General features: G+C 42.8%; 1 protein-coding gene across 2 annotated transcripts; it reads right to left on the reverse strand.

Moving 5' to 3' along the window:
- rnf19a (ring finger protein 19A, RBR E3 ubiquitin protein ligase) lies at positions 1-25,458 on the reverse strand. Of its 2 annotated transcripts, none has more exons than XM_029248530.1 (10): positions 25,263-25,458; positions 7,935-8,688; positions 5,711-5,919; positions 5,423-5,567; positions 4,594-4,756; positions 4,027-4,141; positions 3,580-3,741; positions 2,649-2,862; positions 2,415-2,558; positions 1-2,318 (listed from the first exon to the last, which is right to left on the reverse strand). In XM_029248530.1, exons 2-10 carry the CDS (start codon positions 8,507-8,509, stop codon positions 1,748-1,750), a joined length of 2,298 nt encoding a protein of 765 aa, XP_029104363.1. In that variant the 5' UTR covers positions 8,510-8,688; positions 25,263-25,458; the 3' UTR covers positions 1-1,747. The 2 variants fall into 2 exon arrangements, with proteins under 2 accessions (XP_029104363.1, XP_029104364.1); XM_029248531.1 differs by lacking the exon at positions 25,263-25,458 and adding an exon at positions 24,105-24,150.
- Positions 25,459-26,613: the final 1,155 nt, after the last annotated feature.

Below are 26,613 nucleotides of genomic sequence, written 5' to 3' on the forward strand. Positions count from 1 at the left end.
TTTATAAAGCAAATTAGCAAACAATTGTACAAATTCTGTAAGCAGTCCTGTTCAAATAAGGTGTTACACCTGGCACTAGTGTTCAAAATATAGTGACGAAAAACTGCAGACTGTGGTGTTCCCACTTCCACCGAGCAGCACCAGAGTGGCAAAACAGACAGGGGAGAGCGGTGTCCGACCCCTGACTGAAACGCGGTGCACTGTCGTACACCGAGGAACCAGGCTGAACAGGGTGTGTGGCCAGCGCTCAGCAGCTATATGGAGGAATTCTGGATATTTGTAAAGGCAGCGCACCGCCACATCTATCCAGGCGGAGGACAAGGGGGGAGGGCCCACTACGTGCTCTCCATCTGAGGTGTCGCACACATCAAGGGTGACAGGAATGCGATTCAATGGAAGCCTGAGAGCCATCTTTGGTAGGTGAGACAGTAAGAAAAACATGGGTATTCATGATGTCTACCACAGTTAATGTAAACATATGAGAATCTTTCTACACAGACATTCAGCTGCAGGTTTGTTTTAAAGACACAAAATTGAAAAACGATACCGACAGCTTTTCAGAAGGCACCAAGAGTCCACTTTCTGCAAGAATGACCTGGCCTAAAGCCTTCAGCTCTGAATATATATGTACAAGTTTCAGAAGGGTGTAAGCTTTTGGTTCACAGGATGCTGGAACCTTGACCTGTGTTCCAATCCTTCTCCCTCAGCTGGGTTTATATACTCATTATATACTAATTTCGCCAAGCAGGACAACACTTGTTAGCCAGTTAAAGTTTCGAACATGTTCACAAATTAGATTCAATATCCACCCCCACCCACGCACCCCCCGCCAAAAAAACCCCACACACCATGTTCAAAGTTCACCACGAGGTACAGGCGTTATCCTGCTGGGTGAAACACCCCTGCCAGATCACAAGAGTGCAAATTTGTAGCATTTTAGAGGTAACTAAATGGGGATTTCCACCCTGCTCCCTCCCTCGGCTGTTTGCCAACAGTCACACACCCACAGTTCCAAGGAGGGCTCCGATTGTTAGTCGTATTTTGAAAAGAATAAATTAAATACAACTCAATCCCACATTCCCTTAGTATTCAATATCCACAAATTCTGGAAGAAAAACTGCACCAACTGGTCCCTCTTTTGACAGAATTGAGATTTCTACAATACGCATGTCGTGAAGCATTTGTGGGTGAAGAACAAATCACGTGGAAACATAGCACAGTGGGGTTCCAAACAGACTGTACACACCAGGGCATGAGAATAACTGGAAACGTACAACTACTGGATCCTTCTTGTGGTCCTCACAAAAACAAGATCTCGCCAAAATCCCAGAATCTTACAGTGCCTTCAAGAATGGGTAAAAGAGCATCCAAAACCGCTTGCACGTGTAATGCTGCCATCGCCATTCTGACTCCACACGTGCAGCAGAATCACACAAAACTGTGGGCTTTGACAATCTGGGACATCCCCATCCCCTCCACACTTGCAGAAGCATCACAGGGCATTTTAGAAAGTGTCCGAGTTGTCGTCATCCATCGATCACATCGCTTCATCTATAACTTTGTCGTGCTACCTGACCGACTTAGTGACAACTTAACTGAACACATCCAGTGAAAAGGGGTAAATGATAGAACTAAATATTTTAAATAAAGTAAACATTGAACATTAGCTTCTTTAGCAAACTGTACAAACTGATGCAAGCGAGAGAGACTGGGGATCTTGCAAAGTGCATCCACAGGACTTGAGGAACTAGATATCTGTCTGAATGCAAAAGTTCCTTGGGGGGCTCGTTGGCTGGGGGTCCTCTCCCTCGGCAACACGGCGGAGTGGAGAGATTTCAGGAGAAAGAGGGATCGGGGCAGAGCAACTCTCCAGCCGGTCATTTTCCACCTCGGGTAGCGGACTAACTGTAGCCGGGCGGATGCGGCCATCCACCTTGGCACTTTCTGGCTCGGAGCAGCTGAGTTCAAAGGACAAGCGGCTACAGTGCGACTCAGCCACCGAGGGCAGACTGCCGCTCAGAGAGGGTGTGTCGCACTCACTGGGTGTGTTGCTGCGCCGCTCCAGCAGTCTCGCCTCCATGTCTTCACGCGTCTCGTTGATGTGGGTGCCAGCCTTTCTCCGCAGCTTGCCTTTGCTCTTCTTCCCGGAGGAAGACGAGGAGGCATCCTTGGCCCACTTGGTGGCAAGGGCCTTGCAGTCAGACGCTGCCCCGCGCCCACCACTGCTGCCGTCATCCATGCTGCTGCCACCGCTGTGATGCCTCTGCTTTCTGGGCTTGGACTCTATGTCCACCTGCACCTCCATACTGTTGCCATCCCTACACACAGAGAGGAGGGTGTGGGCATGAAAACATGACAGCAGATTCACATCGAAAGATAGTAACTCCAGGGCAGGGTAGAACATTCAGGCTCACCTGTCCAGAGGCACGCAGGAACTAAGGATCGATCCTGCCATAGCTTTAGTGCTGGCACAGTCACTGATTGTCCCCAGACTGACAGTGGCAGACTCCCCACTAAGGCTGTAGCGCTCCTTCTGAACATCTGCCTGCACCTCAAGCCTAGAACATGATAGGATGGAACAGGTGAGCCACACACAGCTAAGTGCATGATATAGAGCTGAGCCCCACATACAACTGCATACCACTCACCTGTTGAAGCAGCTGACCATGGTGCTGCCTGAAAGGCTCCCGGTGATGCTTGCACCAGCCAGTGCCAAGATGCTGGCGTTCTCACTTATGTTGTCACGGGTAGTACCCATGTGGTCCATGTGGCAGCCGCTGGCGCTCAGGATACCGGTCAGGCCACCCACACTGCCCTCACCGATACTGGGGTTGTTGCGCGTCTCCACCACAGAGGCACTGTCTGGGGGACATAGGGAGGAGGTCATTTTGAGCAAGAGGCAGACAGATAATCACAACCACCAGTGGGAATGTGCAGGAGCAGCACCAGTATTCCCAACACAATTATGAACCAATACCAGTCACGATGATTCATATAGTTCAAGACTGGATAGTCCTGTTGGACACAGTCCAGCACATTGTACATGACATTTCGATATATGTCCGGTTTATGTCTTAAAAATTAGGAGCTGTGCACTGGTATCCAAATGATGACTTCAATAAAACTATTACGAGCTCAGTTACAGAAAACGACTGCATTCAACGCACATCTCCAGGACCAGGGGAGGACCATAAGAGGAAGAGGATCAGATAAGGTACTGGACTAGTTGACCAAAGGCTTTGATGGCAGATGCTGCCAAATCCCTCAGTGGGGAATCCACCCTCCCCCCCACCTTTAAATATTGAGCTGTACTAAAATTGAAAATCTGAGATGAGCAAACAGTTCACTAGATGTTCAAGGTATGCAGTTCTTGCCCTCCTTTTCTTTATGTAAATCACCCCCACTAACATTTGAGAACCATAACAAGGCACAGACTATTCTCATTATTCTTAACCTTTATTTAGCAGGAACTGATTAAGACCTGCTCAATGAAAAATTAACTGAATGGCATTTCTCTTTGAGACAGCACATAGCTGAAAGCTGCAGACTCCTGTTCCAACAGCTCACAGAAACACTCACCGATGGTGGCTGGTCCGGCCCCTACATTCATGTCGTTCTCGTCATCAAACTCAATGCGCACACCTTTGCCATTGCCAGCAGACACACCGCACCCCCCACTGCGGCACAGCGAGATGGGCACCACGCCGTACACGTAGGCGAGCATGATGGGAACCCCGATGCCTGGCAACAGTCAGAGGGCAAGCATTGGCACCAAGAGTCAAAGAGATTCTCCCAGATTGTCCACAGGACCACCGAAGTGCCAAGTGACCAGCAGGAGGCACTAGGCACATGGTAAGTATAACTGTTCGCTTCACTATTCACCAAGCATTCACTTCAGATTCATAAAAGACTCAGTTCAGAAGAGATTTAATTGGTTTTCAAGCATTACAGATTTAAAAGCCAGTGCTTTGCCAGCCTATTAGAGAGCACTTCTTAGAAGAGATGAGAAGAGAAAGAACATCTCACCTACAGTAACTGCTGCCACTACAGGAGACACTATGACTGACAGAGTCACGCCTCCTGCAATTACCAGGTTCCTCTTGTGCTTTGAGATATCCTTCCCTTCATAGCGACTGTGAATCTACACAGAACAAGACAAGGGCACATCAAGCCAAGGGTGGACACTGGAACTCAGATCCAAATTAAAATCCCTTTTTTTTTTTTTTTTTTTTTTAAAAAAAAGAAAAAAAAAAAGAAAAGAAAAGCGACATTAAAGTAACAACCCCGAAAAATATGGTTTGGCTGCTCCAGTTCAACAAGCCAATTACTAAATTTATTCACCCTGTGATAAAACACTGGTAAAACCTTGTATTTGGTAACATCTCAAAGCATTGCACTACGGAAAAACTAAAACATGACAAATGTCTATACTGAAGATCATGTAGATTTAAAAAATATAAATAGCTACCACTCCAAATTTTCTTTTATTTGTCCTTTTCATTTTAGTGGTTAAGTAGCAGTCCCAAGCTGGTGATGTACAATTTAGAGCTGGTAATGTGTCATTCAAGCCAGTAGCAGACAGGTGTGACTGACCTTCCTTCCCACATAGACGGGGATGCCAATGACCATGGCAGGGATGGCTATGCCAGCGATGAGGGCGATGCCCACCGGGGCACCCACCAATGTGCCCAACTGCCACAGGATCTTCTTCTTCCGGCTCCAGGGTTTCTTACCCCAAAAGGTGCACCCGGACGGGCTGCAGGTGAGAGGGACACTGTCCTTATGCAATTCCAGGGACCTCCAGGCAACAGGGCAGCTAAACAATCAAGGAGGCCTGACTACACATATCTGTGTGGTAAGTGGCATTCTTACTAGTGAGACCATCCATATGGCAAAATCTCAGGGGGCAAACAAAACAATCTTTGAAGTGAAAATGTGCAAGAAACAAATGGGCACTACCAGACAAAAGAAAAAAAAGTTTGTTGGATGTTTCTGTACTTAAAACTGTGGTTACACTATACTTGAAACTGGCCATGAAACCTGCAAAAGTGATGAGCTATTGTAGTCCCTATGAATGAAAGCACATTGTGATTATTATTAACTAGTTTTTGGATGATGCCTTTGTCCACGGCAACTTACAACGTTAGACGATTCCTATGACAATCTTTGCATTGTGGTAGGAAGCAAATGCACCCGGTGGACACAAACACAAAAGAACATGCAAACTCCACATAGACTGAGGAGGATTCGAACCCATGTCCAAATGCATAGCCTAGGTTTTGTGACTACTAGCACTAGCCACCAAGCTACCGTGCCATGTTCATGTGCTAAGTGAAGAGAGTGCAGATGGCGTAACCACTGCAGACCAACAAACATGCAGTGTAAAGAAAGCGGATGAACACTGTACTGTCACCTCCCTCACCTCAGGTAGTGCAGGTCAGAGATCTCCTTCATGCAGAGCCAGCAGAACTCACAGCCACACACAGCGCAGGTCATGTGGTTGCAACTACCATCATTCATCTTGATAATGTAGGCAGCACAGCGTGGACAGGGCTTGATGTCATCAGCTGCAAAGGGGGTAGAGATTGTGGAAATTCCATGATTAAGGGGTGTGGACCTATGAGAATGTGTGAAACAATAGACATGTCTATCTGGGTAAAGCTGATTGAGCGAGTGTACGGTTCAGTGACAAAAGTCTGTGTGTATACACCTTGGGCTCCGCTCTCCTGGCTGTAACTCAAGGAAGACGAGCGTGTGGTCCTCAGCCTTAGACTGTGCGCTCTTTGTTGCCTGGCAGCATCACATGTCTGGTTGGGATGCCACAGCTGCTTGCAGTGGTAGCAGAACTCTGTCCCGCAACCTTCTCGGCCACACGTGATCTTGGGGCAGCTGGCGCAACCGAAGGCAATTACGGCATACCTGCCCGGGAGCAGAAAGGAGGGCGGCAGGGCCTGTTACGCAGAACACAGACGCAAACACGGCCCAAGCAGCACCCTAGTAGGACTCAAACCACAAGTCAGAATGAGTCCTTTCTTTTTAAGACCCCGGTGATCTGGGCATTCTTCTTCAAAATGGTCAAAAACCTCACCGGTGCTGCCTCAACCCATACCACCCCAGACCAGAATCCCAACAAACCAATTCCCCACTCAAATGCACATCTTTCTCCATTACAGTTTGTCCAGCTGAAAGTCACCCTACAGCACAACTCAGAGGACCGTGATGGGACCTCTGTCAACTACACAGTTCTGCACAAACACGAAACAAAGGGCCAGATCCAATATTTGAAACAAAGTCTTTGCCTGGATAGCTGAGCACTAAGCCAGTCCTGATGGCTCAGATTCTCATCTGCATATTAATTATTTTTCTTCTATTTCGCTCTTCAAAAATAAATGCAGGAAACAAGCATATTTAGGTCACTGGCTATCCATTGTCTATTTCTCACAGTATGAGCCATCTGGCATGGAGAAAACACACCCACATCTTAGCACTTTCCATTACAAGGAAGTCATTGTCTCCACTATATCAGTAATGAGCTTCTGTTTTCTTGTAAAAGGGAGGGGGGGGGGAGAAATCGATATCTGATTTAACCTGAGAGCACGAGGAACCAACTTCAAGTGTATGATATTTGCCAGAATAATATTGACACAGGTTTGATATTAGTCACTGATAAAGACACCTTGCATGTATAGGAGAAATGGACCACAGCACAACACACTCAGGATCTATCTACTCTGCAAGATCAGTCAGAAACTGAAAAGATTTAATAGAAAAAAGCTACATGTTGCCAACGGGCCATCAGTTTTTAGGGAAATTAAGTACCAGATAATGCAAGAGTTTAGAAATTAGGCTTGTGACAGGTTAAGAGGTCAACTTTTGCTGGTGAATACTACAACAACAGTTAAAATCCTAGTGCACAAGTGTAAATCTAAAAGCTATTTAAAATTTGTGTGGTCAAGAGCTTTTGTTAATGAGCCAAAAAAAAAAAAAAAAACTGCAAAATTAAAATGGTTCTTCAGTTACTCTCCAAGGCAAAAACATACTGCCTTGGTGAACAATCCTTTCCATTTGTAAAGCATCACTTGGTGTAAAATGAACACAAACACCAGTTAAGGTGAGGTGAACCTCTCCCTCCTCCTGTGCTGCTATGCATTTCAGGGCACAGGTGAGGTCAGCATTCTACACGCAGGTTTTTGGCTACATAGTTCCAACGTGGAGGTTCAGCCAGCAATAGAGACATCCTGAGATGGGTAAGTTCTCCGCTCTGTACCATGAAATCAATGGAAATTTGGAAGTTGTTTTTGACCACGGTGACATTTTATCAAGTGGTCACAGTACACACTGCAGCCAAGTAATTTTCCTTGTCTTCAGAATAGCCCCAACCACATTTGGCACTACAGGCACAGAGCTGGACTTAAATTGCACTCATGAGTCAGCACTTCGGGGAACAGACAAATACATGACGTAATTCAGCTCTGCTCACCGAGGAACACTTAGCAAACAGCAAAGAAGCGCGCTTGTTTGAACAATTCTGAAATGACTCCAGACGTCCTGCAGGAATATGTAACGGATGCGGGATTTACATGGAACATGAACACATTAACTGCAGGAAAGCTGTAAGCAGTCAAACCACAGAGAATTAAACCATGTTCACTTTCAGATGTTGGTATCATGTACCATCAGGGAAGAATAACAAGACCAGACTCCATAGTAACACTCCACACACTTAATTCAAAACAAAAAGAAAAGAGAGTGGTGGGCTGCAAGAGGAACAGCAGGCCACCAACAGACAAGAGCTGGCATCCCTGCAACAGGTTAACAGTTATATTTGAAACTACAACTTGTTGCTGATGCTTTCTGTATACCTGGATTTGTGTCATGGGATCTCTTGCTCAATACCACGTTTCCAACACAGCACCCGCAACAGGAGATCTTACCCACAGTCGGGGGCAGGGCACCAGCGGCAGTCTGGGTCTGCCACCAGCCAGCGGCGCAGCATGAACTCCTCGTACTTCTCCATGAGGGTTCGGTCGGCCAGGATTGTGCGAATATCGTGTGGGTTGAAGCGCTCGGTGCACTCAGGGCAGCTGATGTTAACACGACTTTCAGAGATTTCGATGCGCAGGTATTGGCGCAGGCAGTCTGCACAGGAACGGTGCGGGCATGTCATGATCTCAGGGAAACGCTCGCGTGTGTGCCGCAGCAGGCATAGCGGGCACTCCAACAGCTCTGCTGAGGATGAGGAGACAGCTGAGGATGAGGAGGCAGAGGAAGCTATCCCCGGTACCCTCTCCTGGCACATCTCCGAGTGGATGCTCTCCACACTGGCGATGCCATCCACACCCAGGTCACAGGAGCGGCGCTTTGGCTCACGGCGTCGTCGAAAGAACGAGCGCAGCGACAGCCTGTGCTTCCTGGGTGCCTTCTTGACAGAGGGCAGGCTGACTGAGGAGGTGGCAGACTGAAGGTCCCGGTCAGATCCCATCGTTTGCTGTTGCCTCTGAAGGCTCATGTCTCCAGGAGGACAGCAATCAGGGGAGGGGGGGGGGAAGGGGGCAGGAGTGTCAGAGTGGGAAGCCAACTAAGACATGGTAGCTTCCTCCCATCAGCCCCAGTTTTCATCCAACCTAAACAGGCCAATGGCACACCAGATCCTCCAGACAGGACTGAAGGGGAATCAGTCTCTTCAGTCTGTAGAACACAAAAAGTAGGGGGGGGGGGAAGGTGCCATCATTTCTCATGTACAGATAAACAAAACAGAGTAGGTATATATACACAAGGAAAATAAACAGTAAAACAGTAGAACAGCCAAATGCAATGAAAGATATGAAAAGGGAACACTTTGCATTTTTGCAGCACAATAACCATACTACACCATACAGACAGAAAGAACCACAAATTCCATTTGCCAGAGGTAGAGCTTTAAAATAACATTTCTTAGTTCTCCCCTTCACACAGAGATCTGTACCAAATATAACTCACTGCCAAATATTGAACTCTTAGATAAGCAGCAATTATAGAGAATTTACTGTCAAGCACAAAATAAAACATGCTGAAAAGAAAGTTCATTTGAATCTTATCTTGCAGGGAGTGGAACTTGAGGAAAAGGGACAGAGCAGAGCAATGCCCGTCTGTTCCGAGACAACTGCCACTAATCTAATATTTGGCAGCAAACACACAGGCATGAACACAATAATGTTTCTTCAGTTCAAAGAGGGCACATGGCTTTTAAATCACCGGTCCCAGGGGTAAAAGTCTGAATACAAAATAGGTGGCCTCATCCAACTTTTTAAAGAGGTCAAGCATACAACTCCTTGATAAGGGAGTCTGGTTTACAGACACAGAGGACATGTTGGGCAGCTGAGAAACTGTCATACTTGACAGCACAGTATGTTACAGATTAAGTGTCTGAACAGCTTTTCTGTGGGTGGAAAGGAAGATCACACAGTTCTGCCTGTGAGTGTCCAAGGAAGCGAGTAAAAGCCTGTTTTGATGGCGTGAAAGTAGAAACCTGAAACCTGTGTTGCGCCTGCCTGCTCAACAAGATATGAAACAGCAGGTGCCATCTTTCACTAACTTATTAAAAAATAAAGAAAACTATTCCATTTAAATATTCAAAATAATATTGCAGAATAACTAGCTTGGCAGCCTATGGTTCTGGGATAGACTCCAGACTGCCGCAGCCCAGCCTTACAATGAGTAAACTAGAACAGAGCTGGAAACACTGACAGCCTCCAGGGAAAGCTCCTCCTCACTTCACACTGCTCTACAAGGCGGTACTGATGCTATACTGACCTGATGGGAGTTGTGTGTGTATGGTGTGTTTGACTGGAGTTGATGAGTCCCTTCATGGTGCCAAGGTCCACTCCCCTCCCCCCGCCCCGCCCGGGTCCTGTGGCATCCGCAGAGACAAGAATTTCTCAACCCGATGGAGGTTTGAGAAGGAATGCGGGAATGCCCCCGCCGCAAACACCCTTCTGACCCCTGTGCAGCCCTCAGACGGAGTACAGACCTAGTGCCAGAGCTCATGGCTAGAGAAATAGGAAATGTTAAAGCACTCCATTCCACCAAGTCAGTGCAGATAGGGCTCTCCATCATTAAGTGCACATTGTGTGTGTGGGAGTGTGTGGGTGTGTGTGTGTGGGAGGTAGAAGCAAAGTCCAAATGGACAACACTTAAACCACATACTTCCACAAGAAGACTAAATACAGCATTGTTGGTGGAATGATCCCTCTCAAATTTCAAGAAGGGCCTCCTAACATCTTTCAGACTCATAATTTGCTCAACTCAAACTTGTATGAAACTGTCAATTACCTTCCTTTGTATTTCTTAATTCTATATGATGCTATTCATGCAATGTTATTCGTTTTAAAAAAAAAAAAAAAAAACCCACATTCAATTCTATATGCAGCTATCCATGTAATATAAGCTGGTTTAAACGGTGGGAGGATGACTGTACTTTGAGAATGATGTGTCTGAATCCACCTTGCTCCTTCTGTTGGTGAAATGAGTTACTTTAAATGTGAAATGTATGCAAAACACTCATTTCATTACATTTTGCATTAAACGAAACAGAAAAAGCGAACAGTTCTAGAGACAGCACCATTTTCCTAACCGAGTTTAACTTGTAATGGTGCCATTTTGCTGTTCCATGACCTGGCCTGAAGGCAGACCACCTACATGGTGGGCTACAGACCTCTGATACACTCCAAAATGAATCACCTTGACTGTAGGAATATGAAGAAAACTTAGAGTGTAACACAAGTCCCCCCAGCAAAATGGAAACCAATAGCTTGCTTCTCACCTTCCTCCACACCTGAGGAAAGTTGACAGTGCGTCCCAGCTCGGTTACTGTGCTCTTCAGTGAAACCTTTCATTCAGTACACCTCCCAGCCAGTCTGCTGCTTCAGATTCACATGTTTCACTCACACATTTATCACATCCAATTGCCCAAAAAGAAAGGAGAAAAGATGCAATTGTCATAGAATTGCATTAATGTCAGCAATAAGGTGAGCCGTCACCTATACCTGCAGATGCTGCTGCTCTCGCTACGTGTCATTCCAAAGAACAGCACACGTCACGCAACCATGTGCAAACAACGCGTGCTCCTCCACCGTTGTGTCAAATGAGAAAGACCCCGTGTCACCAAGGACGCATACACAAAAACGCACACTTCTGTCCCACAGTCGTGAAATTAGGAGACAAAAAGTGTTCATCCAAAGATAACAAGATGCCATCAACAGATTAACGGCAACCAGACTATGAGTAACCTCGCAGAAACAAAGGGCGCAGAGATGGCTCAGCAAAGCCGAACAGATGTCCGTGAACTCAGGGGAGTTCACCAAGCCTCTCCTTCCCTCCGTTGACCAACTCATCACAAATCTCAGGCCGGATTAAGCAGATCCAGGGCATCTCAACTGGTTAGCAGGCAAGTTGTAGCATTTGTCAATTTAACACCTCATCAGCAACGGAAGCTGGGCGAAAACCATTGGTTCCTTCCCAAAATCCACCAGCTGTTCAGCCTGGAACATGTACAGTGTGAATCTGAGGACGAGTAATTTCTTGGGTGATTTGTGGTGGGTTTTTTTTTTTTTTTTAAAAAAAAAAAAAAAAAAACCTTCACATACTGATAATGTTAATCTTGATCAGCTTTATTATTTATTCATTTAGTTTAAGGGACTTACAAAACTGACCTACAATGTTACATGCCAAGCCACTTGCAGCTATTTACTCATTTATACAGGAGGGTAATTTTTATTGTAACAACTTAGAGTACAGAATACCTTGTGCAAAAGTTTTTCAGTGGGAGCAGGATTCAAACCCAGGTGCCTCGAGTGCAACAATTTTTCTAACATTTGTTTACTACAATTGCACAAACTATCCAAGGTAGCCATTTTCATTGCGTACATTTTCTATTGACCATCAACAACTTAAAATATGCTTTTTGCTGGGTTTCCACTTCCAGTTATACTGAGACCAACAGCATGCAAACACAGAAAGCTGCTGCCTTCAAAACAGAACTTATGTGGATACAAAGATACCCATCAAGCTACCATGTTCATAAACCCCTATATTATGAAATGAGCGGGAGTGTTTACATTCAGTTTGTGTTTTTACATGTCGAGAGAGGTTATTTTCACTAATTTATCATGAAACCAAGACAGAACAAGTGACCTTTCATGATGGACAAACTGGAGGAAAATGAAAATTAACCAACTTTTATTAAACCATCATTTCAAACCCATGTGCTGAATAAGGATTCAACATGAAGAAACTGCTACTGTTTGTAGGGATGTGACGCAGCTGATCAAAAAACGCATCCGTTGAATGTGGATTTAAATTTATAAAGCCATACAGATGCGAATGGGGTTTAATGAAAATTAAAATGGAAAGCATCATTTTTACTAATCCACATGCACATATCAATTAAAAGAAAAAAAATAAGTATTAACTCCTTTTCAGCAATTCAAAAAACATTGGTCTATGCGAAAAATAATTACAGATAAAAATAAGCATTCATTTATATGAGTATTTCCATTTAAAAACTGGAAACAAGCTGCATATATGTGGACTTACACAAATCATCTTACGCTACACAAAAGACCACAATGACATACATGGCATGCAAAGTCTTACAAAGTATGCCTAATGCATTTCACTGCACAATTGATTCTAAGTTCCACAACGTTCAAATTTGAACTTCGTCACATCCTTTTTCACAAGTACACTCAGCCTTCATATAAGGGGGTCCTGCACAATAAAAAAGGACTATAACACCTTATGAACATATCCCTTTTTCATAAAACAGGGATTAGTACAAAGACATTTTACTTCCCCGACAGGTGTTTTATTCTGTACAATGGCTTGTATCATACGCTTGTAGCAGAAGCTGACATACACACACACACTTTGGGTCTCAAACCCAAAAAGGTTTTGCCCTCAGTGGTGTCAATCGGGATAAATCTAGCATATTGAGCTGTACACTATTCTAGAAACAATAACCATTAGTGTACTAGAAGGGTTCAAATGATGGTGATTGGACAGCTGTCAGTCAGGGCACTGGATAGAGACATATTTCTTCAAGTAGTTAATCAACACACACTCGCTCCAAAATCAGATCAACTACTGTACACATTTCCTACTTGCTTGTCATACTGAAAACCTTAATCACAACTGCTGTTTAAGTTAAATCTAAATCAACTTAAATAGCAAATTCAGTACTATGAATTGATTTTGTTTATGCTTCATGCGACTGTCAGAAGTACAGTTAGCTTTTTCACCCAATCACCACCGGTTTTGGTGGCACACATTATACAACTGCCTACACAATGGTGTCTGAGGGGAAATAATGAAGGTGATTGTGACAGGCCATGTGATGTTAGGAAGAAGGGGTCTGAAAGAGATGCAAGACAATGGCTATAACCACTGTGGAACATGGTGTCCTTCAAAATCAATTTTTAGAAATGAACTGTAAATGGGTAACTTACAATTACTTAAACCATATTAACTTTTATAACACGAAAACCCTTACACTAGAATAAATTGAGGTTTAATCAATCAAATGAAGCTCATGTAACATCAAGCATCTCAGTAAAGCTACATAATATCTCTTAAGACAGTGTCCAAGTGCTTTGCAGAGTGAAAGAAGTAGGTAGTGATATTTCAAACTTTTTATCATAATCACATCAGCCAAATTATCAAAATGTTTCAATCCAGTGTGCTCCTGTTTTACACTCTATGCTTCATGGACGGACTGCAGACCACAAGGACCCTGCATTGAACAAGTGCTTACTAATAAGTAATGAATGTATGACAGTGTAACATTAAAGAAAAAAGAGTTAATTGTTATAAATATTAGAAATTGTTGGTATCATCATTGATGCATAAAAATCACTTATATTTTGGCATTTTAATTTTAGGTGATGTTTTTCATCCAGGGAAATGATTTGTAACCAACCCTTTAAAGGATTGGGGGGGGAGAGATATTTGCAAAAAAAAAAAAAAAACACACTGTAACAACCTTCTTCTCACAACAGGATTTCACCTAATGGGGTTAATTCGTCCCATGAAATCACCCCATTAGGTGAGGAATCGGTGTAGATTCTTTTATGCAACTATGCCCAAGTCAGTTCTGTTTTTTTGTCTTAAAAACACTCGTTTTCTATTCAAGAAAAGAGGCTCTTTTGGCTTCTGAAAAGCACCAATCTCTGATGGGGGGACATACTTTACAACTCACGACATTTCAAATAAGCACCAGCAATCATTCTGGCACCTCTCAACAAGCCACCCAAATGTGTGTTACACTCGTGCTTTGTGTGAACTCACACAGCCTGGTGACACTGTCCAAGTCAGCAGCCTTGTGTACATTTCAACATGTTGAAGGAAAACATTAAATGCACTTCGGAATGATTGAAAGAATGTAGCATAAATATTAATGCATGAAATAATGAACATAAACAAGGGTAATTAGGTATGTATTGTACAGAGTATTGTGTGACAGTTTTGTCATTGAATTATTTGGCAGACTTGCAAGTTGAGCCTTTACAAATCTAGAGCACAAACATACACATGTATTTAACATGCTAAGCCTTGCAGGTACACACTGTATATCTCAGGACTTAAATGAGAAAATTCAGTGAATAGAAGTGAGCAGCGCAGTAAGCTGCCCTTGTCAGCTGCACAAGGAGGAAATTATGTCAGCAACCAGGCATCCCCGAACCTCGGCTACACGAACAGTATGTGCGTGCCTTGCTTTTGAGGAAGTCTGTGCAGCCGTGCAAGTCCTCGAAGCCACATCGAATACGCACTGTGCTTCAACCTATGAACCGCTGCAATCATTCTCACGGACACACGCAGACTGCCAGACAGAACATCACTTACAAAAAGATGTTTCACCCTCACAGAAAGATACTTTATGCAAAAAATCATGTTTAATACACATCCTGAAATTTGAAGAGACCATCTCCTGTAATTAAATAAAGTTGAAAGACTTAAAAGGGAAATATTTTAGTACACAGTGAGTGTAGCTGTAATAAAATAGAGGTGCAACTCCTACCATCTACCTACTTGTTACTACCTAAACAGAATTATACAAACCCATGCTTCCACTTGGAAAAATAGTATGAATAGAGGTTTTGGAAAAAATCAAACACTTTGTTTAGAGTTTTTCCCTTTACTTACATCTCCTTTGTTCTCTCTGGCATACTGAAAAGACCCTGCTGGGAAAGGGACTTCCTCATTGGAGTTTTCATGGGTGCACAGTCTCAGCTATCCAGCAAGCTGACCAATGTGACAGCTTATTTAAGGAGGACAACACTCAGAGCAAGATGAGCTAAACTGGGCTTCCTGCAGCGCCAACCTGACTGGCCACCAGGCCAGAATGCTAGCAGTTAACCCACTGCTTTTCTGTGACAAATCAGTACTACTCATCAGAATTTAGAAGTCCTTGACTTATGACTAGGTTCCATTCCAAAAGCCTCATCGGTAGTTGCGAATCCCCTTATACTGTATTTAAGCCATAAGGATATATCAACATTTAACATGCATGAATGATCTGCTATTCACTAGGATGTTATATTTTTCATTACTTCACAGTATTCAGGCTTAAATTATACTAATTTTGAATATACAATGGTATACTTTCATGCTGCACTATCTTCACTTTCATTTCTATAAGTGCTTACTTTTTTAATACCACCAGAATAATTTTCCAGTTTCTAGTGAAAAAGTAATTGTTTCCAAAAAAAGTAACTTGAATTCTGAATGGAAGCACAAACAAAATGTTCCATAAATAAAACTCAATTGCTGACTGAGTCAATAAAACGTGGTGCCTTGCAGCAGCACAGCCAGCCAATATTATCGTGCAGTAGATGGAGTGGTCATCCTTAGACATTACAACCAAATGGGACGGGACTCAAATATAAGGTTAATGGGACAGTCGTCGTAAGTCATATTTCATAAGTTGAGGACAACCTGATCACCAGATTAGCAGCAAAACAACTTGTGGTTTTCCCTTTACCAAACCCATCATTTGGAATGTAAGTGTTCTCAACTGGAGATTCAAGGGGCAAAACAGGCCCTAATTAAAAAGTAGGCCAGACCCAGAAGGACTGTAGCCGTCAGTGACAGAATCTTTGCACTCCTGACAAAAGGAATGTAGAGATTTGTCCATTTGCCAAACCATCCACCTGATAAATATACCACTACTGGTTCTCTCTCAAAGCCTCTGCAGTACTTCCTTTTGGCTGAGACACTGACGACCTTTGGAAGCAGCATGCCACAGGCTGCTGGGAAACTTCACTCTGGCATGCACTGCTTTGCTCAGTGGACGACCATGTGGCATCAGGTGCTTTCCAAAGACTGGTTTCACTGCTGACCTGGCTGTCTCACCTTTTAACAAACACACCAATCACACCTCAACACAGTAAGCAAACAGTGCAGTGCTTCAGTTGCAATATGATTACTCTGCCAGACAAATCAGTAGATACCTTTAAACAAGCAAGAAAGAGGTATTAACCAACTTCTTAACTGAAAAAAGTCAAAATTAATACTGCATCTCTCTCTATCTGTATTTTCACCAAAACAGGACTTTTTTTTTTTTTTTAAAGTTCTGAGGTCATGGATTATTCTGAAGTCTGACCTGGAATGGTAATCCTAGGGGACAAGCTATATTTACAGAAGAGTGGGCCACCATCCAGCATCAAGTGGGGTCCAAGTTCTGATGCATTTGAATGAATAAGCCCATGCTGCATTTTGTCTAAGCACTTCCCCTGCCACTCCGCTGTCAATAACGCTTCTTGTGCGAGAGAACAAGCCCTCCATTCGGCGCCAACTCTCCCCACCACACATACACCCACACACGTTAGAGGAAACGCGTCTGAACCACTGAGAGGTCTTCCGTCTTCCTCAACAATACACAAGAACTGAATCAGCCTGTTGCTGGCAGCACAGTCAACCCGCACTCTCCCCCCACAGGGTGTCTGTCCTCTCAGACATTTACTCATATTCACCCCATTAAAAGACAAGACAGATTCAGTCATGGCAGACAAGGGGAAACGCCATCAAAAGATGTGCTTGCACCAATTGCTAAAATACCCCAGGATAAGCAGCCTCCAGCTGCTGTGGAGACACATTCTCAAGGGCTGCTCCACACAGCTTGCAGTTCTACTTTAACAGAATCGGTTTTACCTCACTAATACATAGTACCATGCACAAGGATACAACAGCTACAAACTGATGTGCAATATTCAGACTGCTCTGAAAATAAAGTTATTTTCCTACACCCGAAGAAGCCCAACAACATCCTAACAAGCACGATGTAACCTCCAGTGGGCACTGGAGTCATACTTGTATAGGTTTTTTTTCCAATGCGGCAGAGTCATTCCGGGAGTTTACGAGGGAAACATGGTGAAAGTAGCGTGGACAACTTCACTAATGTCAGACAAAGGTCTTTCTCAACCACGCAGTTTACCTGTCATTGTGGGGATTTCACACTAATACTTACTTCCACTTTAAATAAAGGATTCATAACTAAACAAGAATACTAATGCAAAGCATTTTTAAAAGAAGACAGAAGTGGCAAAAGCTGGCAAACAAGGTTAATTATCCTGAAAAACGCACACGCGCGCGCGCGCGCGCACACACACACACACACACACACACACACACACACACACACACACACACACACACACACACTTTCCACCCTCACTTAGGTCCAAGAGCTATGCCAGATGTCCCAGAAGTACCCTAATTTTACATTAAAAATAAACTTGCAGTTACTTTATCGGCTGCCAGTCTTTCCATGGAAGTAGACAAGGAACTAGACCAAGTTTGAAGGCTGTTGGTCAAGTGAAAAAACAGCATTTTGAAAGTTAAGGCAATCACAAAGAAAATGCCAAATTTGGCGAATATCCATGAAGGAGGAAATCATTTTCCCCAATTACATTAAACACCTTACAGCACATACACAGGAAACATTTGAAGGGTGGCAAAAACAGAAATCCCAGCCATCTGAAAAACTGCAGTGCAGCAATAAAGTGACATGATAATCAGTTATTGACAACACAAAACTTCAATTTTTTAACTGTGGCTTAATCACAAATAAGTGAAGCATCAGCATGAGCACTGAGTGCATAAAAGCTCTTCCAGAATCATTTATAAGCTCAGCAGTATTAGGGCCGTGCATTACTGGTTTCTGCTATCGAAAAGAAAAAAAAAAAACTGAAATAATGAAGATGAAATGAAGAGCCATTTCAACATCTAAGCTCTAAAATGGTACCATTATGAATACAGATGCTTAGGCTGTAATCAGATCCTGAATAATATCACTGTTCGACTGACGACATGACGCAAGAGGCATTTTGCTATGCTGTGAACAGAAGCAACACTTCAACGAGGGAAGAGGAGGAAAAAGAGACAGCATCTATGACTAGGCAGTTGCATAGCTTGTTCCGGGCAACATGGGATAGGGTGCCCTTTCTTGTGGATGAAAACCCAGAAAGTAATGGGGGAATGATGGCTTGTAGATGAAGAAGCATGACACAGTAGGCTGATCTGGATGTCAGCTGCATACCAAGGAGGAGTAAGATGGGCAAGATGGACTTATAGGGAACATTAGGTTGGGAGAAACCATTAATGTTCTATGGAGTTTGCAAACAAATGCAAGGGCAAACTAGAAGGATGGCTTTCATTGTAAAGGACTCTTCATGTGTACCATCTGAACCCCCTATTCAAACAGAACCCAGAGTGTAAACAGTCCAGCTGATTCCTACACTGGTAAGCCAAATCTGTCTTGACTTATGTACAGTATTTTAACCCTTCCCAACTTCTTCCTTATTTCTCTGCTTTTCCACCTTTTTGCTAGGCTTGTTAACTGAAAGCAATCCAGCAGTCTCTCCAACTTATGCTGCATCACACACACTTTCTCTAGGCTAAGAATCAGAGATGAACACAAAGGCCCAAGACATAACAGCAACTGAGATCAGGCTTGAAACCACACATCTGTAGCAAATGTCCTTTAAAGGAATCAAAAAGAACAGCAAAGACATTCTAAACATACCAAACTACAGCTCCTGCTGAACAGACACGTGACAGATTGCTCACACAAAATTATTAGGCTTAGGAATGAATTGTCAAATTGAAGTTATTACTTGGAAGCAAGCCCCTGTTCTGGGTATTTCAAGTGTCAAAAAGCAGCCAACAAACATCCTCCAAGACTAGGCATTTGCACCTCTAGTCTATGCGCAAAAAAAAAAAAAGAGCTCCTAAAGTAAATTTATATTTTAGTGTTCAATTTAACACCACTACTGCCAGTTACTTTATACCTTCGAGATTACTCTTCTGGGCAGCGCATGTAAATGTTCAGTCTCCCAGGTCCGGAACAGCAAAGCATTAATTGTTCTACCAGATGTCAATTCACAACCTCAACCTGGTGCATTTCAAAGGGTTTTCCCCTGAACTTTGCACTATTGATGTATGTGAACAAGGCAAGGAAATTGATGATTTTGTTTGAAATTCCCCATCCAGGTACAAAAACAGATTTAAATGTGACATTTTAAGAGCAACCACATTTGTCCTACTGGAACCTGGCTAATCAAAGGTGAACCAGATCAGTAACACTAAAGGTGACTTTTCTTGTTGAGCAGGACTGGCTAAAGAAGCACCTGCTATAGGGCAGAAGTGCAGTGTAATGAATGCTACTGGTAAGGCATCATCAGTGGTGCTATGAGCGAAGGTCTGGGTGCAGTGGTACATGCCACTGTGCCACAGGGTACACCATTAAGACAGAGTTGAATCACCTACAAAAAGTAGGAAGGAAAATTATGGAGGACCACCACAGGTAAGAACAGCATTAAATAAAGAGGGCGTAGGTGAGATTAATCCACATAAACCTTGCCTACTCCTGAGCGTAGGACTGGATGGAACAGACAAGATCTGGATAAACAAGCTCCACTGGGAATTATGATTACAGGGAAGCACAGGCCCCTTTGTTGTTCACTTAGTCCGTAAGCTGCTTAAGTGGTCAGTACCAGGGAGGAAAACACCACTATGCGAGTTGGGTTCAAAAAGCACTTTTTTTTTTTTGGTTTAATTATGTTGTATTAAGGCACAGCCCTTGACAATAAGACAAAGGCTGTGTTCTTAAGCCAGAACTATATCTGCATTTAGGTACTTGTGTGCCATCACATTTCCTTCCATGCCAACACCATCCAGGGACCTTAATTAAAAAAAAAAAAAAAAAAAAAAAAAAAAAAAAAAAATTTTTTTTTTAAAAATTCCACCTGGGTTTGTGTCTTCAGAAACCAAATTCTAAACAGAAGTGACAGAACTACTTCTGCATGCAGCAAGAGTACCACCCAGACTCATTTAACTAAATAGTACTCAAGAACAAATGGGCAGACTAAGCAAGAGAGCAAATTGAGTTCTGCACACAGGTCCTATGGACTCCAAAGACAGCAGCACAGGTTTGCAAAAAATTATACAAGGCCCAGTAACAAATAGGAAAAAGGGAATGAGGCAAATCATTTTGGTGATATTAAAAAAAGGAAGACCTACTAAAACCAGCAAACCAACAGCACAGCCTACAAAGTAAGCGTCCAATGTGCTATACAGCAGTGGTTCTTAACTTTGAGACCACAGACCCTTTGACTTCAGGTTTGCTTTGGGAATAACACTAACTAAAAAAAAAAAAAAAAAAGGGAAAAACATTACCATATTATTACTAATGCATAATTCTGACATTATATGATTTGCTTTTTTGGGAAAAGTACACACCCATAATAGTTTCAAGACAGGGAACTACAATATTCGCTCATAACTCAGAAAATTCTTGTACATTTAGCTAACAGTTTTCTCCAAAGTGATTAACAATGTTAAGCTATTTACAATTATTTACCCATAAAAACAGTTGGGTAATTTTACTGCAGCAATTTAGAGCAAGCAAAATTGGAGATGGGACTTGGGACAGCTGGTAGTATAGTGGTTAGTTACTGCCTTTGGACACAAATGTCGCAGGTGCAATTTCCACCTCTGAACGGTGTACCCTTGAGCATGGTACTTACCCATTTATGTAGCTGGGTAATTTTACTGGGGCAATTTTTAGGATAAATAATTGTAAATACCTTAACATTCTAAGTCGCTTTGAAAAAAAGCATTAGCTAAATGAATAATTGTAAACCTGCGACCTTTGGGTTCAAAGGCAGCAGCTCCAAACATTATGGTACCAACTTCTCCAGCTTGTAGGAGAGGGTTCTTAACATTCATCACATTCTTAAAGGGACCCTGGGATCTGCTGTACAGAAACTGCCAATTTCACAAAGATCAAAACATTTCGATCATCAAAATGATGGGAGGGATAAAGACTACGTGGGTCATTATTTCCTTTAGAGCTTGTTTTATTTTAATGAACATCTTTCTTTTGGAAAAAAGTAAAAGCTAAATGATGACCAAACAAAAACAACATGATTAGTAATACAGAAAGAAAACAGAAATCACAAAGCTTCAAGTATTCCGTTTCTGTTTTTTTGGCTCATTTACAGTAAGCTGCTAAACTAGAAAGAGCCAAGAGATGAAACGTGGTTACGCAACATTTTCACACGCCTGTGCTCAGGCTTTAGATGGAAACACACATCGGAGTTTGAGAAAATCATGTTAAACAACAGCATACTCAGAACAAACATAATGCTTGCCCAGAACAGTGAGCTTCACTGCTACTCAATACAACTAGGATGGAAATATTTAGCTTCAAGTTTTTCTTATGTGAACTAAGACCACGTTAAAAACACCTTACTTAATGTCTGCTACATCGGTCTTGTATTCTACGAAGCTTCTCATTAAAGTGACCCTTCAAAACAGTCACGGTTATATGAGATATCATGCTCAGTTCACAAAATGCGCTGGAGATCTTTTAACAGTGGCACATCCAGTAGAGAGATTCATTTATATTTTTTCATTTAGCTGGATGCTTTTTTCCAAAGCAACTTACAATGTTACGCTATTGACAATTATGTACACATTTATTCAGCTGAGCAATTTAAGGTAAGTACCTTGATCAAGGGTACTATAGCTGAAGGTAGAATTCAAACATGTGACCTTTACATCCAAAGACAGCAGCTGTAACCACTACAGTACCAGCTGCCCCAAATTAATTTCCTTACAGTCAGCACAGAAAGGGGTTTTAACCTGATAAAAGAGATGCGCTACGGATCAACAAGAACCTGCAAACCAGAAGTTCGAGTTTAAACCATTATACCCCCTGAGCCGGCATACACACGCGGCAAATGTGTGCCAAAGCAAAAGGGTCTGAATTGTTAAGAGCGGACAGTTACCACCTGTGCATTCTGAATATGCAACAGCATTTTGAAAAATACACTGTAGGTAGGAATTCTTAAGTGCTTCCTTCCACACCAGCTCTCAAGAACTTACTTTTATTAAGTGAAATATGTACCACGACAGGGGGGCGCGGTGGCGCAGTAGGCTTGGCAGTATCTCGCTCTCTGGTGGGTCTGAGGTTCGAGTCCTGCTTGGGGGGCCTTGCAACGGACTGGCATCCTGTCCTGGGTGTTTCCCCTCCCCCTCTGGCTTCACGCCCTGTGTTGTCGGGTTAGGTCCCAGGTCGCCGTGACCCCACTCGGACAAGGAATGAATGTGTGTGTGTGTGTGTGTGTGTGTGTGTGTGTGCGCGCGCGCGCACACGCGTCTGTGATGTACCATGAATACAATTTAAAAGCTACTTACCTCAGTTACAGGAAACGATTCACAAAACACAATCAAAAACTACTGTTCTTCATGATGTGGAGGAATACCCAAGAACACACAAGTCAAATCAGAGCCACCGCAAACAGCCTTCTCACAGAGCTTCCATATCAGTCCCCTCAAAACTATGCGCACAACCCTCAGAAAGAGATTCTGTTTCATTAATTTATGCACTTGATCTTAAGAAACACTGAGCAGCATCATTAAAACTGCAGTTTCTATTAATGTTCGCAGTGATGAAGTTGTTTTCTTGCAAATCACAATACCAGGTTTTAAGCCTTACATAATAAGTATCATGCTGTATTATGACTAGTATTGAAATAATTTTGTCCTTGCTGACATTACCAGGTAACAATTTAGCATATTTTAAATTAGCATAAATTTAGCATATTTCAAAAGTCATAAATTAGGTAATGTCTATTCACAGATGTCCACTATCTAAGTCAGTAAACATGTATTGCATAGAATGAGTATTACAAACTTCTATTGTGAGCTACCTTAAAGCAAATTAATTTTCTTTAAAAAAAAAAAAAAAAAATCTTTACAGATGAGAAATGTGTAAGTTTCCTTAGTTACTAGGCAGATCGTGAGCCTAAAACAGAATTCAAATTAACACAGTATTCTCCGTAGTTTTTCACACCTCCCGTAAATGTTTATTTCTGTCTACTCCTCCAGAGGACTGACACAGAGTTTAGTCAAAAACGGCTAGCAAAGGTTATGCCCATGCATGCTGGAGACGCTTTAGAGAAGATGCAATGACGGTCACATACGCCTTTGCTGAATGTGACTGTACTTTGTGGCTTAAACAAGAGCACAATGTGGAATCCCCCGCTGGCTCAGTGGAACAGCATCTCCCTGCACTCAGATTCATCTCTGTTCCACATCTACCGCTGGTGGGAAAGTATGGCAAGAAGGTGTGCACAAACAACAATGACTTTCCAACTTAAACCATCACAAACCACCAGGCTAACAAAGCGTTTCTTCAAATCACTGAAATCTGGTGAATTTAAAGTCAGACACGTCCATTTCTTGGGAAACAATCCCGCATTTGCCAGCTTTCCGGCCATCTCACAAACCGTGTCAATGACACCCTCACAAAGCTAAAGCAACTTATCACATGTTGGTATTTCTGATAATTTGATGAGCCCAACTAGCACCACACAACCACAACTGCAATAAATGTCATAATAAACCTCATATCTAGACAGTGTTTTACATTAGCAAACTGGGGGGAAAAACTGACATAAGGACAACATGTAATGTTGCACTATTTTAAAATAATAAAAAAAAAAATCTGAAGACAGTAGCATCGATGTGAATGAACATGGAAGAAAAATGCCAAGAGCACATACACAAGTGTGACAAGGCAGACAGCCACAGAAGTATGGTCAGCTTGGGTCACGGGCTCTACAACCAGCGTGCCGGGGTTCCGCACAGCAAGCCAACATGTCTTTACTAAGCTGTGAAAAAACAGACGTGTCCATCGTACAGCATTTCTGAGAAACGTGATCAAAATACATAGATAGACAGCAATTATACAAACCAGCTGGGTCAGAAAGAACCATTAAAATTACCACTTGACTCAGCTGCCTATTAAAACACATGGCTTGCAAGTCAACTACACAATACTCTATTTTTACTAACGTGTAGTTAAACTGTAGACTAGACAGTGAAAGATGAGTAAAACTCATCTCATTCTACTTCACCAACCAGTTGCCAAAAAAATGCTGTCATTTTGTAACGGCAGCTGGAAATGGACCGACCCTCAGTACCTGTGTGCTCACCTAAGGATCCAGGCTGCTATACAACTGACAGGGCAGGTAAACCAAGGAACTGCACTGTGCTCCTGTAACAATGACCCAGCTGTATAGGAGTAAATAATTGTAACTGTAAGTGTAAGCAGCTTAGCACATCTACATGATTGTAAGCTGCATCAGGCAAAGGCATGATTAAATTAATAATAATAATAATAATAATAATAATAATAATAATAATAATAATAATAATAAGGCAGCAGACAGGTAGTAGTAGTTAGAGATGCTGCCTTGGACTCAAGAGGTAGTAAGTAAGTAAGTAGCTTAACAAGAAGTCACTGTGTGTGTGTGAAGGAAAACATCAGCTAAAATAAAAATGAAAGATGTAGGTGTCAGTGCTGCTAGCTAGTAGTAAGTATGATTGATTCCTGTATGGCTGTTGTTACTGGTGTTAATCATGTCTGCACTGCTAGGTGCTGTTCATTATGTTAGCAGTGGTTTAGTTGTTATGTTGACGTTACTCGTTTCAGTGTCGCTGACGTTTAGTATGTAACGTACAGCCTAGTCTAGCGGTGGGGTGTTGGTTTTTATAATGTTAGTGTCAGAGACAATAAAAGTGTTGCTGTTAGTGTTCCTAGTGTTAATGTTACTGTTTCAATGTTAATTATTAGTTGTTGCCAAAGAAGACAAGAAGAGAGAGAGAGAGAGAGCTGCTGGCGAACTGCTCAGCTGAGCTCCGCACATATATATACCTACCGTGGTTGAACACATAAAACGCCTCAGGTCCAACTCAGTCGAGAAGCGCGGCCCGCAAAGAAGAACAAAAGAAGAAGAATTAATCCCGAAAGACCCCTATTTGCTCTCGCTTTCTTTTCGGACTACTTGTGTTCCACCCCGCCTCACAAGGAGACCCTTGCGATCCAGATCAGCTCACGTCCTCACTCAGTCTTTCTCCCTCCTCTTTCAGTCCGTTCAAATATTCTCGCGAGAACAGCGCTTCTACAACTGGATGGAGTTTTTCTCGCGAGAACAGCAAACCGGTACTTTTTTCCCCACTAGGAAACGGCTTCAGAAGCAGGCAGGGGGATTTAAACGACACAATCTGCGAAAGAAGTGTTCAGTAATCATTTATCTGAACAGTTATAAATAACCATCAGCTGAAGAATCATACAGTTACATTAATTTATACCAGTATGTCAGTGTTGTTTGCATATTACATTTCTTCCTTAGAGAGATATGTCAACGTTCTCTGTGTGAGTCGCTGGATTTGCAGCACGGGCTGAAAATCAAAATTGCGCCTTAGTTTCTGCACAAATCATGTCTTGTGTAACTTGAAAACTTGGGCTATTTTTGTTCGAATGCACCCGAGCGATCATTTATAGACATTAATATTTAAACTAATATGGATTAGTTCCGAATTATCACTGATACCTTGTCCAAGTTATACATCATCATCATCAGTCCGATTTTCCAACCGCTGACAAAAGCATTTTTGAAACACACCGACTAGCCTACCTGGAGGTTTTGCATTTTTAATGTTCTCGAAATACACGGTCGTTCCAGAGTTTTTACAGCAGGGGAACATTAAGGACCTTGCATTTCAGGTTTATGTTCCCCATGACATTCTCATAAACCCTCCATACAGTTACCAGCCAGTCCTGTAGCCTTGAGGACTTATGCACATCATCCTTCCACTTTATAATAGATCATAGAGCACTTACACATCATAATACAGCAGAGAACACTCACATGTTATATTTATATTTATTAATTTAGCTGACACACAGACACTTTCTGAACCACTCATCCCATACAGGGTCACAGGGAACCAGAGCCTATCCCAGCAACTCAGGGCATAAGGCCAGAAGGGGAGGGGACACACCCAGGACAGGACACCAGTCCATCGCAAGGCACCCCCAGCGGGACTCGAACCCCAGACCCACCGGAGAGCAGGACCCAGTCCAACCCACTGCACCACCATGCCCCTGTCAATTTAGCTGACACTTTTCCTCTAAAGCAACTTAGTGTTACAGAGGCTACAATTATCTATTTATAGAGCTGGGTAATTTTACTGGAGCAACTTAGGGTAAGTACAAGGGTACTACAG

Source organism: Scleropages formosus, chromosome 23 (genome assembly GCF_900964775.1).
Source record: "Scleropages formosus chromosome 23, fSclFor1.1, whole genome shotgun sequence".
In the NCBI taxonomy this organism is placed as follows: domain Eukaryota; kingdom Metazoa; phylum Chordata; class Actinopteri; order Osteoglossiformes; family Osteoglossidae; genus Scleropages; species Scleropages formosus.